At 36.9% G+C, this 17,913-nt stretch overlaps 1 protein-coding gene across 1 annotated transcript; it reads right to left on the bottom strand.

The window, feature by feature from the left end:
• Positions 1-248: 248 nt before the first annotated feature.
• LOC131428660 (uncharacterized) lies at positions 249-16,951 on the bottom strand. The gene is made up of 11 exons (XM_058592705.1): positions 16,569-16,951; positions 16,168-16,502; positions 15,962-16,108; positions 15,757-15,906; positions 15,285-15,692; positions 3,407-3,498; positions 1,713-1,954; positions 1,239-1,573; positions 1,034-1,180; positions 829-978; positions 249-762 (listed from the first exon to the last, which is right to left on the bottom strand). Exons 1-11 carry the CDS (start codon positions 16,807-16,809, stop codon positions 349-351), a joined length of 2,661 nt encoding a protein of 886 aa, XP_058448688.1. The 5' UTR covers positions 16,810-16,951; the 3' UTR covers positions 249-348.
• Between the last annotated feature and the right edge of the window lie 962 nt (positions 16,952-17,913).

The raw sequence follows: 17,913 nt of genomic DNA, 5'->3' as shown, positions 1-17,913 counted from the left end.
ATGTATGACTAATCTCCGTCACCATTATTTCAGATTATATAACAGAAACATAATTAGTTTTTCGTTATTTTTCCATATATGATTGAGCCATCGCTACGAAAATTTTATAGTAATCTACTGCCACGACAAACTTAAAGTTTCATCAAAATTTCTGTTAAAAAATGGTAACTTCTGAGAAAAGCAATAGGTGCATATTGCCTCGGGGGTACGTTTTACCCAATCTTCCCCTACTTTATCATCACTTGAACTTTTGAGGAATGATAACATGCTATCTTTATTTGTTACTACATAAAATATAATTTTATCTAATCACTTATGCAATTTGGTCTACTTTTTTCGCCCCACGGCCTAAGCGAAATCCAATAATCCCCGTGAATCGAAGAGCTTCAACAGAACTCTCAAATGCTCGTGATATCGGGGATTGTAGTACACATCATGTTGGAATTTCCGGTTTTCTTCACTTTCTTCAAAAAATCCGGCAAAATTTGCATTGTCATTTTTATCGGCCAAAACGATCGGCATTATTCCGTATAGACACTGCATTCCGAAGTAACCTCGTTTTAGCATCTCAATGTGGATGTCTCGAAGATTTGGCACCGCACCTGAGTAGTTCAATTTTTTCAGACTCTCCGCTAGACACGATTGATAATGCTGTACTAGTTCATCGAAGCAATCTTCTTTCAGCTCTAGTGTGGTTGATGATATGATGTAATAGAATAAATCTAGAACCGGTGATCCATAGAAAGGAACTTGAAAGTCGAGCTGCAATTGAAGATTTTTTTATATGCGCGTTTATGATAATGATGGTGTTTCATGTGTACAACTCACTAGAAGGACATCCGATGGTTCACCGGATTTATCATAGCTGAACATGTGATTATTGGTCCAAACATCTCCGTGACAAAGCGTCACGAAACCGGAATCATCCTTCAAGGTTACTTCACGTAGTTTCTCGTATATGCCTTGAAGATTTTGTCTCTAAGGAAGTCTTCGTGAAAATATTTACGAACAAAGTATAGTTTCCAATTCGTACCATTTTATTTTGATATTTCTCATGTCCCGTCCAGGTTTCCATTGATGAAAGAAACACTGGCCCTATGACCTTCAAGTACTGATCGTATAGGGGCTTTGTTTCCGGGTCAATCATGCCTTTGTCGAACAATGTATGGATCGGTCCATTCTGAAATATATTGCGTTACAATAGTAAACTAAAGTAAACAATCCAAAACCAAACATACCTTTCTATAGTCAACGGCAGCGGCAGCATGGAACTTAGCTAGCTTAGCCAGCAGGATTCGTGCATGGTTCATATCTACTCCCTTCTGCCGGTTTGCTACCTTGTACCCTTTGGCGCATAGGTCATCTAAGACAATAATATCAACATCGCCCTCAACCGATTTCCAACAACGGGGACCAAAACGGACTGCTGTACCTACGTCTGCCCAGAGCCGTTCCAAAGAAGGCAACAGTTGCTCATATGCACATCGCTCCTTCGTGAACACGTTGAATGCTTTTAAGTTCGGGTCTGCAATCATTGCCTTCACTATGAGCTTCAAATCTTTCCTGGTTCCTTCTGAAGCAAATGGGAAATAATTCAGAATAGAACATTTTGGTAGCACTACACGAAACCTTAACCGTAGATAACAATCACTAGACATTCTATTCATAATAAAAATCAATTTAACAATCAAAACTAATGAAAATCGCATCACCTTCACACTCAGCTGCTACGTCCACTCGATACAGCAGTGAGGTGTAATTCTCTCCGGCCCCACCAGTTGGTACAATGGCATTGATGTTGACTTTAAATTTTCCGCGTTCCAGATTGACCTTGGTCACGAAAATATCTTCGAAAAACTTTTCATTTAACCAGGCAGGAATTTCCGGCGCATCCTGCTCTACTTCTGAGGAGTCGTTTATCGCTTCCTTGGAACTTGATTCGGAAGAAATCATTCTAGGATGTGTAGTTTATTTAACTGATATGAAAGCAAATGTCTGCTGAGTACACTCTATTGAAATACGGCACGTGAATCGAGTATTTGGGCGCGCTACTTGTCACACAGCGCATCTAACCGAATGGAGGGTGGAAGAGCGACTGATTGTCTGAATGCTGGGTAGTCCGACAATTTGGTAATATATTGATTTAATGTTTTATCTTTCTCTCTAGCTTCAACACAGAAACTATTAAACTACACATGGTTGTAGTCATCAGTTCAATAAAAAAACAGTTGTAGGAATCATGGACATTGAGGGTTGATTTTTTAAAGCTCTAGGTTTTTCTAAAACTTATATATGGTACTGAGACAAAAATATCTGACATTTGCATAGTTACAACCTATTAGTTTTCGCAACTAATTCTACATCATCAACAAATAAAAACAGCTAACCGTTAGTAATTTAGATTTGTTAATTACCTCACTTGCAAATTTCTTGACTTTGAAATTAAGAGGTTAAAATTTTTATTAAAAATAATGTCCTAGTATTAACAAACGGGGATATTTGAATTTTAGATATCTCGAAACAATGCCCTTCTAAAAAAAATCCAAATGTGCGCAGTATCCCTGCAGATCTCCATCTTTAGCGTGTCATTAGGCGAGATACGGTGATTGTGTAAACTTCCCGCCTTCCGTTATTTGTCCTAATTAGATTGATCGCGTTTCAATTGCAAGCTGACTTACGTACTTAACGTACGCCATGTCACCTTCGACCTCAACAGGTAAAATGCCTTCTGTTTGATTTTGATATTTGCTTCTGAGTCGTTCGGTTGTGGCATCGAAGCAAAGGTAAAAAACCCAATCAGATGCACATAACAAAATCATAACACAAGTATATCAACAGTTGAAAGTTAAAACTTATGATAACAATATAATAACAAAATCAGTTATGATGTTTTATTTTCATTTGCAAGACTCATGATAAAGTTCCTTAATTGAAAATAATGAGTTCTTCCTTTGCTTTATATCGAAATATAATGATCAGAATTTCAAAAAACTAAAAGAAGAAATCAGATCACTAAATAAATTATTCAATTAATAAAAAACATCGTTCAACAATTTTGGATTGAAACGATGCTAAAAGTTAGCTGTGATATAGTTTTTCTGTGTTAAATTTGCTATCTAATTTATTAAAACAATTGTTATAAATTTCTGCTTTTGGACTTCTGTAGTTATATCAAATTCAACAATAATAGTGATACAAACGATTCAAAATCTGTTACGATTTTGTTCCCGCTAGAGACTTTTTGTTATGATTTTTGTTATTTCAACAGCTTACCAGCCAAAAATATTGCAAAACTTGTTGCAAAATATTTCTGAAATAAATTACTCCAGTTGTTAAAATTTTGTTTTTACCATCTGATCGGGAATGCATCAAAATTTTGCTCGAACATTTTGAAAATTTCACCTACTCGCACGCAAAGTAATCGAAAATGTTGGATGTGGCAGAACTAACTGTTACCAATGCGATTAAAGTATTCGGAGAACGTTTGTCGACCACCTCCTTGAATCGAAGAGAAATCAAACACCGGATGTTGCAAAATCGTAGAAAAGAGTGAGCCGAATTCCAACATCTGAAACCAAGATGTCGCAAGCAAGCTGGGAATCGTGCGTTGAATTAAATAACTATTAGAACAGTCCACTTAAGGAGTGTATCGATAAGTAGTTAGCAACATTCAAACAGTTATTACTCTGAAATGGCTTAATTTTTTGCAGCGTGTTTTGTGGTGACATGTTTGTTTATATGTCAATAACAGCTGCGCAATCGATTGGTTTCGGTGCAGTTTATCGTTTCAATGATGAGTCGAATTGATCTGGAAACGCGAAAGAAAATTCTGCACACTTGGTGATCAGAAAGTGGTGTCACGTACAACGAAATTGCAAAACTAGTGAAAGTGCACCACACCAGTGTCAAAAATATTATCGATAAGTTCGGTAAGACCCTTTCCATAAAGGATTTGCCCCGAGACGGGAGGAAAACGGGTCCCAGTCAGCCCGGCCGGGACTTAAAAGTGGTTGAGTATATCAGGAAAAACCCATTGGCGTCAACGCGGGATTTGGCCAAGTAGTTCAACACCAGCATTCAACGGATCAAAGTTCGGAACTGCCTGAAAACGTACAAGAAACAGAGGGTGCCGAAAAAGTCCATGGTACAGAAAGTTCAGGCCAAAACAAGAGCGCAAAAACTGTATAACCGGATTCTACAAAATAAAGACGGATGCATCCTGATCGACGACGAAACCTACGCCAAGGAAGACTCTCGAGTGCTGCCCGGACCGCAATATTATACGAAATCGGTGTACCAGGACCTGGACGACGCTGACACTACGGTGGCGATGAAAAAGGTGTTGGTCTGGCAAGCAATTTGTACCTGTGTTTTGCGGTCATCGATTTTCTCCACGAAGGGCACAATTAACGCCAAGGTGTACGAGGAAGAATGTTTGAAGAAGAGAATGCTGCCACTGTACAGAAAGTGTAAGGCTCCTCCTCTCTTCTGGCCGAATTTGACTTCAGCCCACTACGCCAACTCCGTTCTACAGTGGTTATCAAAAAATAATGTATAATTCGTGGAAAAGGTACAGGTTTCGGAAGGAAGGTATAGTGTCCCAAAACATGCAGGAGTTCACAATAAACTGGACAGCTGCCAACAGGAAAGTCACGAAAGTAACTGTGCAGAATTTAATGAAGAATGTCAAGTCCAAAGTGCGAGCGTTTCACAGAAACTAGGATTTTCCTCAATATAATCTGTGAAATGCATAAAAATGTAATATTGCTACAATATATCGAAAACTGATGTCAAAATATGTTTTTTTCGCTTTTTTTATTCAAAAATCAATGTTGCTAACTACTTTTCGATACACTCCTTATAAGAATGTGATGATTCGAAATCGTGCGATAAGCAAATGAAGACGGTCAGTCGGTCACGCAGTAGCTGATGAATTTAAATTACTGAGTACGGTATTATAAAACCTCTACAAGGACTTTCAGAACTGGAATACACTGCGGCTACTAGAAGAGAATATGAAAACTGCGAAAATGTTACCGCAGAGATGGGACTCGAACCCGTAGCTAACTCCTAACCGGGGAAATTGTTTTATCAATTAAACTACTCTGAATATGAAAACACATGGAGAGAAAGTCCAATTCACTAGACGAAACCAAGTATGCTTCGCTGTACTTGGTCACCACGACTTTCATTTACAGTCCTATATCTATGGAAACAAATTCAACAGAACACTCACACTGGTCACAAGTCTATTTGTTCCCTTTCTACTTTGCCGCCGACACTGATTCGAGACTTTGTTTTTGTTTATTTTGCAACCTATCTGGGTTCACGTCAGCAACATACATCCACTTGACGTTCTCAGCTGATTTGTGATAGAAGGAGTGACGTTTGTGATCTCGAACACAAGAACATATATTGAAGATGATCAACCTTCGGCTTGGTTTATTCTAGTCAATCGGACATTCTCTTCATGTGTTTTCATACGCAGGGTAGTTCAATTGACGAATCACTTTCCTCGGTAAGGAGTTAGCTACGGGTTCGTGTCCCGGTAACATTTTCGCGGTTTTCATTACATAACTACATTCACTTGTCAATGTACCAATCTCAGTTCGCTTTCACATCTCATCCAAGTCAGTCGATAAAACAAAACCGCTTACGTTCGGAACTAAAGAAACCAAGTACAGTATTGTGTAGTGAACAATAAAACGACCTCGAAAATGAGTGAACCAAACGAACAAAAGCTACCGCCGGCATGAAAGGATACAATTATTGTTGACTTCAGGCAGTGCAAAATTCGACCTTCGATACGAGAACGTGAAGGTTTGCTTAAGGAGCAAATGCATCTTGATATTAAACGTGTGCATTTACTTCAATGCAATAAGACGAATAAAATTGTTTACATCCAGTTTTATAAAGAGTTGGTGCTTCCTTCACACCAACCCCAAGCAACCCCAGTACACGTGTGACAGTTACCAACAACAGTGAAGTATCCCCTTCAACGAAACCATCCAACGTAACCCCTATAGAATAAAGTACACCAGCTGCAGTTAACAGCTTACCATCCAACCAACCAGCAACTACAAACAATGTCCAACAAGGCGCATCTACAGCAACTAGAAACGAAATCAACACCAATACCACGGCAATGGATGACGAGACGGACCACGAACAAACTGCCCCTCAATCAACGCAGGAGGGAAACCGAAGCTCCTCTCCCCCTAGAAAAAGAGTGACAACGAGATCCAATACAAAAAATTGTTTAGCTAAAAACTCAGCTCAATCGGCCACGTGAAGCTTGTACGCAAATAGGCCTGAATAAAACTAGCTCAAGACGGCTCTACGTCTTAACAAAGTTTGCAAAGAAACGTCTCGCGACTGGCGAGTAATCTGTTCCAATGGTTGGAAGAGTGACATTTAAACCACAACCGGAATAATCAATCAAAACATGCGCAGTTTTGGGAAAATCATGATCAAAAAAAGTTCATTTCATTATCACTCGTAAAAAAATCACTTCAAGAGATTTTCTAAAAGCAACTCGGTGACTGAAAAAATCACTTCCGAGATTTTCATTCGTGAAACAAGCATACACAAACCTCTAAATCTTGAAATTCATAAGTCATTTTTTGTGTCAATTTTTTGTGTGAAACTTGATGACGAATTTTCACTCACAGAAATATCGCTAAGGACAAAATTGAAAGGGAGAAGAGTCTCCGATGATATTATGCTGAATTTCCATTACGCTTTAGTTCGACACCGAAGTGATTCGTGTGATATATAGGGTTACGGCTCCATATTTCATCTGAGCTCCTAAATCCATCTTATCCCGTCATTTCGTAACCCTCCACTTGAATCATAAACTTTCCACGTACCAGGACCAAATTGTGAAATGTAAAAAAAAATTATTTAAGTTTTTACCCCACTGGTTTAAAACCCTCCAGCTATCGTTTTGTTCATTAAAAAATAACTTCACTTTCCAGTTCGTCTCAAATTTTACAATTCGTCGTGATTCTGAATATTTACTAATTGATTCGTCTCAAAACACATATGATGATCAATACGAACAATATTTCTTTCTACTTTTCAAAAAGTGGTTGATTACACTGCACTATTTAGATTAAACCTAATAAAACGCTATTTAGCATGAAAATGATTTATAGAAGTAACAGGAGCGCAGCATTTTGCATATTCCAAACACACAGCAGACGCAGTGTTTGAATGACGTTTTTGAATTGGTGAAGCGATAGGCTATACTCCTGTTACTTCTGTGTATGATACTCAAGCTAAATAGGATTAATCAGCTGCATAACATGCTTTGTGGTATGATTTTTATTAATGTTTTTATTATCATTATAACTATTATTAATCACAGCACTTGCTGTGATACACTACGGTATTGCTGAATAAATTTCGAATACATCACCACTATTGATCCACTTATCAACCACCCTAAAAGTCCTGGCATTACATTCCTTTTGTGGAATTTGGCCTTTCTGTTTCAATAGATTTCGCAGCCGATTCTTAGTGTACAGAATCATTGCATGGCTAGTACTATGGATCCTACCGACACTAAGAATCCTTCCAGGTCGGGGCTCGAACATACGACAACTGGCTTGTAAGACCAGCGCCCTATGCATTGAGCCACCAACCCGGGCCCACCCTACGAGCACTGGATATTTTCAGAAAGGTTCAGTTTTTGTTCATCGGCAAATCTATTCATCATGTATTCTGCAAAGGGCTGAGATATAACTGTTATGAAAATTCATTTCCCGAAAATCTTATGTTCGAGAATCATATCAGATATATTCAATGTGCGAACTTTTTTCTTAAATATCATCGAAAAGATAGTTATAGTGACAATTGTGTTTGCAAAAATCATTAGTGAGTTTTCTGATCGACGATTTTTTTCCTGAAAATCACTTGCCTGAAAATTTCAGCTGCTATTTTCGAAATTTGGATTTTTTTCCAATACAATACTTTGCACTCGGACAATCGTTTGCTTCCCTCCCTTAAGTAGTACAAGCAATCCGTTCTGTTCTGGCCAGATTTGTCATCTCGGCTTCATGGAATGGTATTCGACGAATAACGCCATAGATGCTAGAGCTGTTGTCAGCTGCTGCTCAAGGCAAACAGACTAGATGCAGTACACGAACGAAAGTTACCAAGGAGGCAGTATAAAAATTAATGTAAAGAGTTAAACGAAAGGCTCGGATATTCACATTTGCTATAAAGAAGGTATGAGTTAATATTTTTGTATACTCTGTATGAATTAAACTTCGAATATTGACATGATATGAATTTTAATTGACAGTTTGACATATTTACTCTCATTCTTGTTTGACTAGTTTTTGAACATAACACCCTTTATGTTTTTAAATGATCACGTTTATGGTCTTTCTTAAAAATTACACCAAAATTTATTTATTCATTTATTTTTTTACACACGAATTTAATGATTCACTATACTCAGCATATCTCTAACTAAGAGTTTGGCTTGATCCTGGCCAGGATTTATCAATGATTTCTTGATAGATGTTCTATAGGTCTATATAAACTTGTTATCAATTCATTTGCTTAAACAATTTCTACCCACTAAAAAATAACTATTGCCAACTGGTGGGCTGTAGTGACCAGTTTGAGAATCCACTAAACAATATTCTCTCTTGTTTCAATGTTATATACAAGATATGTCAGGCAATAATGTGAATTATTTTTCAAGGAAGGTTTTTGCACCGTCAAAGCTATTGTGTCTTGTTTTTTTTTTGCCGCAACTTCACGATCAGTAAATCCATCGCTATTTTGACATTTGCATGGTTTTGTCATATGCATTTAGTGATCTGTCAAAATGCTTGTCAAATAAAGAGCATTAACGGGAAGTGTTGATTAATTAGTTTGTTTTGAAAATAGTGTTTAAAAGTTCAGAGTGAAAGCCAAAGAACGCACAGGTCAACCTAGAAAAAAAATGAAGATGCCGAATAGCATGCATAATTGAACGAAGACAATACCCAAACTCAAAAAACAAATAGAGGAGAGGTTAACTGTTAGTCGTCAAGCCATTACTGATCATTGACACGTCATGGAAGTATTGATTCCTCATGAGTTGAATAATAGACAATAATAAATTTGCTTTCTCGGTAAGAAGCAAAGAGCTCTCTTACTTTGGATTTATTTCGAGAATCCAAAGTGCAGAAAACCATGGGTCGATATTGGCTAACTATAGACATCAGCTGCAAAATCTTATCATTTCGGAAAGACAACGATGACTTACCCTTTGTGGGATCGAAACGGTGTATTATACTACGAACTTCTTAAACCAAAGTAAACTGTAAATACTAACAACAAATGATGAAATACGATCAAGCATTGCTCGCAACAACGCTCCGCACACTCAGCAATAGCTATGAAAAACATAATTTCTTAACTAATTGAACACCTTATAGTTCCGGAACTGGGAGTATTATCCACAACGAATTCAGATTGAAACCATAAGACTTTTCCATTGAATCGATAAGTTTGTGAAAATCGATTTGGCCATCTTGAAGAAAAATAAGGTAGATCCTTTTTTCAGTTTTTGACCACTATTTCCAATGCTTCCGAAACTTAATTTCGATAAGCGGAATAGCCGAAGTTGGTCCGTATGGCCAGAAACGAGCGTGTTCGGAATTGAACAAAGCCTGCTGTTGTGCATTGTTTGTGAGGGCGAGTTGTGTTTTCTTCTTCCGCGCCTGATCTTTCCGACGCGTACTGGTTTTGTATCGTCATTTTATATGGTGGTTTGAAAGCTTTGACACTCATCACCCAATAATTGTGGAACCGAAAGTCAGATCCGGATGAAATTTCACAGTAGCTTTTGAAACAATATGAGCTTCAATTCAAATCAATTTGTGAAAATCGGTTAAAGCATCGCTGAGAAATCGAAGTGAGTTCTATTTTTGGAGATTTTATCCACTACATTCGGTTCTTACGGAACAGGAAATGGGAAATTATTAGTACAGAACCAGATTTATATGCCCACAAACAATAAGCTCTGCAAACTAGTCAGTTTTTTGGGATAGGTACATGTTTTGCCATCGTTTGTGAAAAAATACTCATGCAATAGACAAATTTCTCCACTTTTCGTACTCTAGTTCCGTAACCGGAAGTCGAACCCGGATAAAATGTTCTAGAAAATTTTAAATAATTTTAAGACCTTTTCATAAACAAATGGAGCGCATATTTTATACTTAACTTTCACATATAACCCTACGATTCTGAAACCGAAAGTCGGATCTAAATGAAATTCAATAGCAGGCTATGGGATCATAAGACCTTTCATTTGAATCTAAGTTGGTAATGGCCCTGAAATTTGCAAAAAAAACGTAAAAGTCCTCAATACCAAGAAAATATGTAAAAAAAGTGAATGTATTGCGTCAAGTGTAGAAACCAATTTCGCTTTATTTGTTTTTATTTTTAATTGCATGATCTCATACATCATAATTACCAATACTACTTCTAGTAAAGATATGAGTTTGTGAGCTAATACATCTTTAATTCTTTTTTTTTTCTTCATAAATAACAGTATAATTCAAAGTTGTATCAATTGAAACATAGGCATGCAGTGTGCTTTGGGCCAAATGTCAACAAATTTTCAAACTCAAATTTTATGTATAAATAACAAAAAAAAAACATAATTAAGACAAGGAGATGAACTTTTATTTACAGTTATAAAAAATTGTTTAGTGCAAAATGGTCCAAGCCTTCCGATTCTCCTCTACTTACAGTGCCTGTCATCTTAACAAAATATTTTAATATGAGGCATCTCACGAACGGAAATTGTAAGTGACTTATCAATATATTTCGTAGATAACAGTTGCCAACAGTCATCGATGATGCCTTATATGTACTTAGAATGATAACATGTAACATGATAACATTTCTACTCAATACCATCTTTGGAAACAGCTCCAGAACATTCAGATAAGAACAGTAGTTGCTAGTCAACAGTATGTCGGCGACGAATGAAAATTGATGAATCGACAATGACGATTTGGTGTGCTTTGTCTTGAATTAATTCACATTATTGATCAGAAATCATATCTTTGACTTTGACTTTGTCTTTGACACAGTATAATTAGGTTACCATTTATATTATTGGCTCATATCAAATCAGATATATTACATATTGAATTTTCATACTGACATACTTTGCTTTTTACATATTTTGAATAATATATTCGATATAAATTATAGATAAGTCATTGTGATTGGTTGAGGTAAGCGATTGTTTAACTTGCAGAAACCATTCTACTCTACAATTGCTTGGAAAAATGCAGTAGGTGGCATGTTTGAATGCAGCCCAAGAACGAATATTGTGTTTTATCAAACTGGCAGACAGTTCTAAGGCTGGTTCAGGACCATCGAACAGCTCTAGCCCATTCATTTCCAGTAATATCTAAATGGCCGGTTACCCTAAAGAAGTAAACAGTATTTGAACACAGTAGAGTATCTACCAAGTGAATGAGACTGCTCTAGTCGCAATTCACGACAGTAGATACCAGCACCAGCGCGAACAGAGAGCCATCCGTATGATTAACGTCAATTTGTCGTTCCAAATAACCAGACAACCATTCCTAACGAAGAGGATAACTCACATTGAATGTTTTACAAGTAAAACTGCATGTGAGAGTTAGGTCACTAGGAGCGAGTAAATACTAATCCCAAGTTACCAAGTTAGTTTGATGCACAATGGCGCCTCTAGAGCAGCAGTAGGAGCTGTCGTGAATGTTCCTGTTATCGCCATTAGGACCATCCTTTGGAGATGATTTAGCTTTTACTGAACTGTCGCAACTTATCCTTTCTACCACCATACATGTTTCCATGATTTTTCAAAAGCTCGTCTGCATTGGTCGAAAGCCATGCAAACTCTTTTTATCCTGAAGTCAATGTGAGCAGACCAATTCAGTTTTGAATCAACCCCGACGTATTTAACAAACACAGTAACCTCTGAACCGAAGAACTGTAACGGACGAGCGAAAATAAAAATTGTCAGAGATTTAACTTTAAAAAATCGGGATAACACCAGATCTCGACGTTTCATGCATTTTTAAGACAAAACAAGAAATCCAAATAACTTTGAAAAGCAGCGTAAAAAACCGCTCAAATGGTTTAGACGGGTTTTCATATAAAAACTGCCCCCAAACAGAACAAAAATTTATATACGCTGTTTAAAAAGGGTTTATATTGGAGATGATTTTCCCAAAATTTTAACCCTTTAACTGCCATATTGGTGGAGTTAGGGTGGTTCTTCTGATTTTCATTTTATTTATTTTTTTCAAAAACCTCTTTAGCAAAAAAATTTAGAAAAATCAAGAATATTTTAGGTATTATGGGGAACCTTTCTGATTTTTTACAAAATTTTTCAAAATGTCTTTCATGTGAAAAAAAATGTTCAAAATTTTCGAATCTTTTTTAATCGCACTTACAATTTTGGTACCACTCTAGATTTTACATCAAAAATAAATCATTTTAGAGTACATTACGCTGTATTTTTTTCAGATTTTTAAAAAAATGTGGACGGGTATAATATCAGACTTTGAAAAAATAAATCATTCGGAAAGCCACGCGTCTCCATCAAATTGTCATCATCCGATGGAGACGCATGGTATTTAGTTCTAAGGGCATGTGATATATGATATCTACAACTTGAGTTCAGGGCTTAAGAAAGAATTTTCATAAGGAAGGATCGGTGAGAGAAACATAAATCAGAACTAGAGAAATGACAAATATTAAGGTTTTAATATACGGTTAAAAGTTTTCATTCATGAACTGATAAGTCATTTTACATTTATTTTACATTTATTGTATTCAAATCAAATAATAACTATATTTATTAAAAATTCTACAGGACAATTAAATTTTAGTTCTTTTGTAAAAAAGTATTCCTAGATATCGAGGGCAAAATCAAGAAAAATTAGAAACCATGCGAAATCTAAAAAACTATCAGTTTCAAGGTCAAATGTTCGTCGACGTTCTGTTTCACATGGTATGAATAGCCAAGTTGCCTGGAATTGCTCAACAAGACAGCTATAGTCAAACGGCTTAAGCTCATAAAGACGGATTAGTCAAACTGGGATAGGACTGACAGTAAATCCGTCGAAACCAATGTGTGGGAGAGGGATAGGCTCTTAAATATAACACCTTTCCATTCGAATAATGGCGCGTAGCGCGTGGCGATGTGGTAGTTCAATGAATTTGTGTATTCATTTATTAATGACCGGATTCAAGAAAAGTAATAAGCAATTAATCAACCACGGTTTTCAACAGCTGCTTGGAGATCCTAAGAGATTAGCTGGAGATATAGCTGAAATTGGACAGCTACGATCGGCAGGGCATGTCATCAGGATAACAGACGGCAAACATTTGAAAATGGTTCTTGAATGTGATTCGGAAGGCTCAAGAAAAAGAGAAGCATAGCGAGCAAGGTGGATCGATCAAATGGAGGCAAAGAGTGGTCATAGTCAAGTGGGACTTGCTGCAGGCACTTCGGCTTGATTTCTATCTGGTTTATAGTATTTCTTAAGACTGCTAATAACTAACCTCGAAACCACCAGACTATCCCGCAAGATGTTGAAGTTAGAAAAGAATTACAACCGTCCGCTGGCACACATGTTCACTAATGCATTCCCTACATCATTGCTTGGTATATCGACCCAGTCGTGCGGGCGTGTATAAATAACACAAGGAATAAAGTTCTTTTAGTATTATTAATTACGTCAATACTCAAGCCCTGAGCTCAATTTCAATTTGTGAATGGAAACGCATGGTATTCAGTTCTAAGGGCATGTGATATATTATTTTAGAACTAAATACCATACGTCACCATCGGATGATGACAATTTGATGGAGACGCATGGTCTTCCGAATGATTTACTTTTTTAAAGTCTGATATTATACCCGTCCACATTTTTTGAAAATCTGAAAAAATACAGCGTAATGTACTCATAAATGATTTATTTTTGATGTAAAATCTAGAGTGGTACCAAAATTGTAAGTGCGATTAAAAAAAATTCGAAAATTTTGAACATTTTTTTTCACATGAAAGACATTTTTCAAAATTCTGAAAAAAATCAGAAAGGTTCTCCATAATTCCTAGAATATTCCTGATTTTTTAAAAATTTTTTGCTAAAGAGGTTTTTGACAAAATTAAATAAAATGAAAATCAGAAGAACCACCCTAACTCCACCAATATGGTAGTAAAAGGGTTAAAATTTTGAGAAAATCATCTCCAATATAAACTCTTTCAAACAACGTATATCAATTTTGTTCTGTTTGGGGGCAGTTTTTATATGGAAACCCGGCTACACCCTTTAGAAATCCGCGTAAAAAACTGCGTAACTTCGGAAATCCACGAAAAAAAACCTCGTAAAAACGCATAAAAAACCGCGTAGAAACGACCTCAGTGTAGTAAAGGTGCACCGTTACAGTTGGAAGTAAAGAAATAAAACCTTACACAACTCACGCCATATATCAGCTTATGAGAATGATTTCAGAGGTGGGGGACGGGAATAGCGTGATGGTTAAGTCGATGCCTTTCACGCCGCCCGCCTGGGTTCGATTCTCAACCTCGCACATAGGGTCAGAAAGTTTTTCCGGCCCGAAGAGGCGAATGACATTAATGTTAAAGCCTCTATAATTGAAACAAAAAAAAAAAGATTTCAGATAAGGAAGTTTTATTAGTATTAATGTTATCCAGTTATGTATATGACATCACCCACACACTTTTTCTTCATTTCCAATACTATGTTAAGACAATTACACAATTGCGGTGAAATTGTATTCGGTGAAATGTTTTTTTGACGAAATCATCTATTCGACGAAACGATTTTCGGCGACATGGCTTTCGGTGACACGGCCAGATCCGAATGGCTTACGGGGGTATGATATGCACTGATAAAAATCGACACGTAGATTGAATTGTTTTACACTTAATTCCGCCGCATATGACTCTACACTCAAGTTACAAGTGTAAATCACTCAAATCTAATATAAATGGAATCGTATTAAAACCTTTTACACTCAAATTTCATCAATCAAACAATTTTTTTTTATTTTTTAGTTGTTGAGAGAGCTTCCAATGATTTTAAAAATAGGATAATAGCTATTTCACGATTTTCTATCAGGTTCTGGTTCTCTGTAATAAAAAAAATACTCCAAAAAATTTTCATGGAATTGTTCAAACTTGATGTATATATTTTTTCGTTTGTACTCAAAACATTTCTCGCGGCAAAGTAGCAAGACATATTCTAAGCGAAATCCAGTAACCCCCGAGAATCGAAGAGCTTCAACAGAACTCTCAAATGCTCATGATATATTGGATTGTAGAAAACATCTTGCCGAAATTTTTGACTTTTTTCATCTTCTCCAAAAAATCCGGCAAAATTAGCGTTGTCATTTTTATCGGCCAAGACGATCGGAAGTATCCCATACAGGCACTGCATTCCGAAGAAGCCTCGTTTTAGCATCTCAATGTGGATATCGCGAAGATTCGGCACCGCACCAGAGTAGTTCAATTTTTCCAGACTCTCCGCTAGGCACGATTGATAATACTGTACTAATTCATCGAAGTGGTCTTTTTTCAGTTCCAATGCGGAGGATGATATGATGTAGTAGAACAAATCTTGAACTGGTGAACCATAGTATGGATTTTGGAAGTCAAGCTGCAATCGAAGACGGGATGTTTAAAATTTAAGGTGATCGGTTTGTTCTATTGTTATAACTCACCAGAAGTACATCCGATGGTTCACCGGATTCATGATAGCTGAACATGTGATTATTGGTCCAAACGTCACCGTGACAGAGCGTTACGAAACTGGAATCATCCTTCGATGTTGCGTCACGTAGTTTCTCGTATATGCCTTGTAGATTTTGTCTCTAAGGAAGTCTTAGTGAGAATATTTACGAACAAAGTATAGTTTTCAATTCGTACCATTTTATTTTGATATCTCTCATGTCCTGTCCAGGTTTCCATTGATGCAAGAAACACTGGTCCTACGACCTTTAAATACTGATCGAATAGTGGCTTTGATTCCGGTTGAACCATGCCTTTGTTATACAATTCATGGATCGGTCCATTCTGAAAGATACTGCATTATAACAGTGAAGTAATGCTAATCAATCCAAAAGCAAACATACCTTTCTATAGTCAACGGCTCCAGCCGCATGGAACTTAGCTAGCTTAGCCAGTAGTATTCGTGCATGGTTCATATCTGCTCCCTTCTGCCGGTTTGCTACCTTGTACCCTTCGGCGCATAGGTCATCTAAGACAATGATATCAACATCGCCCTCAACCGATTTCCAACAACGGGGACCAAAACGGACTGCTGTACCTTCGTCTGACCAGAGCCGTTCCAAAGAAGGCAACAGTTGCTCGTATGCACATTGTTCTTTGGTGAATACACTGAAAGCTTTCAATGCTGGTTCGGTGATCATTGCCTTCGCAATAAGCTTTAAATTTTTGCTTGTACCATCTACAATACAGAGTAGTAATTTAAAAGCACATATTCATCATTGAAATCTGAAGAAGATCGCATCACCTTCGCACTCAGCTGCTACGTCCACCCGATACAACAGTGAGGTGTAATTCTCCCCGGCGCCACCAGTTGGCACAATGGCATTGATGTTGACTTTAAATTTACCCCGTTCCAGATTGACCTTGGTCACGAAAATATCTTCGAAAAACTTCTCATCTAACCAGGCGGGGATTTCCGGCACATCCCGTTCTACTGCTGAGTAATTATTCCGTGCTTCTTTATCACTTGATTCGGGAGAAGCCATTTTTGGGTGTGTAGATCGGTTGACTGATACGGCCGTTGTTGTCGTTGACAAACACTACACTAAAACTTAGCACGTGATTTAGCCGCGCGACTTGTCACACAGGGCATCTAACCGAATGAAGCGTAGAAGAGTAACTGATTCCCAAAACGCTAGGCTGGTGCGACGTTTTGGTAAGTGATTCATTCAATGTTTTATCTCTCTCGCTACTTTTAACAAAGAAACGAGAATATAATTACTCATGGTTGTAGTCGCACGAGAGGGGGGCTACTCAATCATCAATGTGTTTTTTTGTCGAATAGACGAATAAAGTATTGCGTCATTTTCGAATATTATTCTACTTTACCTTTCCCATGCGGAAAAGTAATGCAATCACTATGCAAACAAACTTTTTACCGAGTGGTTGGACGTCCGAGTTTAATATATTTTGCGAAGTAGTTAATTAAGATTTTGAAATATGTGTGGTTAACCGTGAAATAGTCATTCGAGCCAAAGAAAAACTTAAAATAGTTATTTGTTAAATTGTTCGCTTTTGCTAGTCTCGATGATGATTTTTTTTTTTTCATAAGAACGTTTATTTCTTAAGGCAGTTTACATAAGTTTTTCTTCGCCGTAGCATCACTTTTACATAATATTCTTATCCTAATTTAATTCTAACATAGTCACAACGTTTTGCATTTATTAAAACATATTCTCTTATTACTTAAATATCATCTTAGGTAACTCGTCATTAATTATGAAATCTACTCGGAAATATTATTTAAACCAAACGATTAACTTCTATAAATTATAAAATAAGCTGTTATTTTCAGACATTTTGTTAATAATTTCATAAACTGTTTCGAGTTTGTTTGTATCATTACATTATTTTTATTCTAATTTAGCTATTGGTTGAACTCATGGACGCAGCTGGGATCAGAACTAAGTCTTGAAAGGGGCCTTTATTAAATTGAAACTCCAGTTTTCTTTATGAAATGATAAATTAGTTTCATGTATGAAAGGTCACGACAAGCAAGAATGTCTCGAACTGGGATATTGGATAGTCTACCTTGGGTACGCAAAGAATTTATTAGTTGAGATCTGACATCACGATACTCCACGCATGTC

The sequence above is a fragment of the Malaya genurostris genome, chromosome 2 (genome assembly GCF_030247185.1).
Source record: "Malaya genurostris strain Urasoe2022 chromosome 2, Malgen_1.1, whole genome shotgun sequence".
Classification (NCBI taxonomy): domain Eukaryota; kingdom Metazoa; phylum Arthropoda; class Insecta; order Diptera; family Culicidae; genus Malaya; species Malaya genurostris.
The sequence above is the reverse complement of the archived record's forward strand: the minus strand, read 5'-3'. Positions and strand labels throughout refer to the sequence as shown.

Coding starts and splice junctions, on each gene's coding strand:
- LOC131428660 (XM_058592705.1), bottom strand. CDS start 16,809: ATGGCTTCTCCCGAATCAAGTGATAAAGAAGCACGGAATAATTACTCA. Junction 16,109..16,167: donor GAGCCGTTGACTATAGAAAG/GTATGTTTGCTT, acceptor AGTATCTTTCAG/AATGGACCGATCCATGAATT. Junction 979..1,033: donor AGAAATATCAAAATAAAATG/GTACGAATTGGA, acceptor AGACTTCCTTAG/AGACAAAATCTTCAAGGCAT.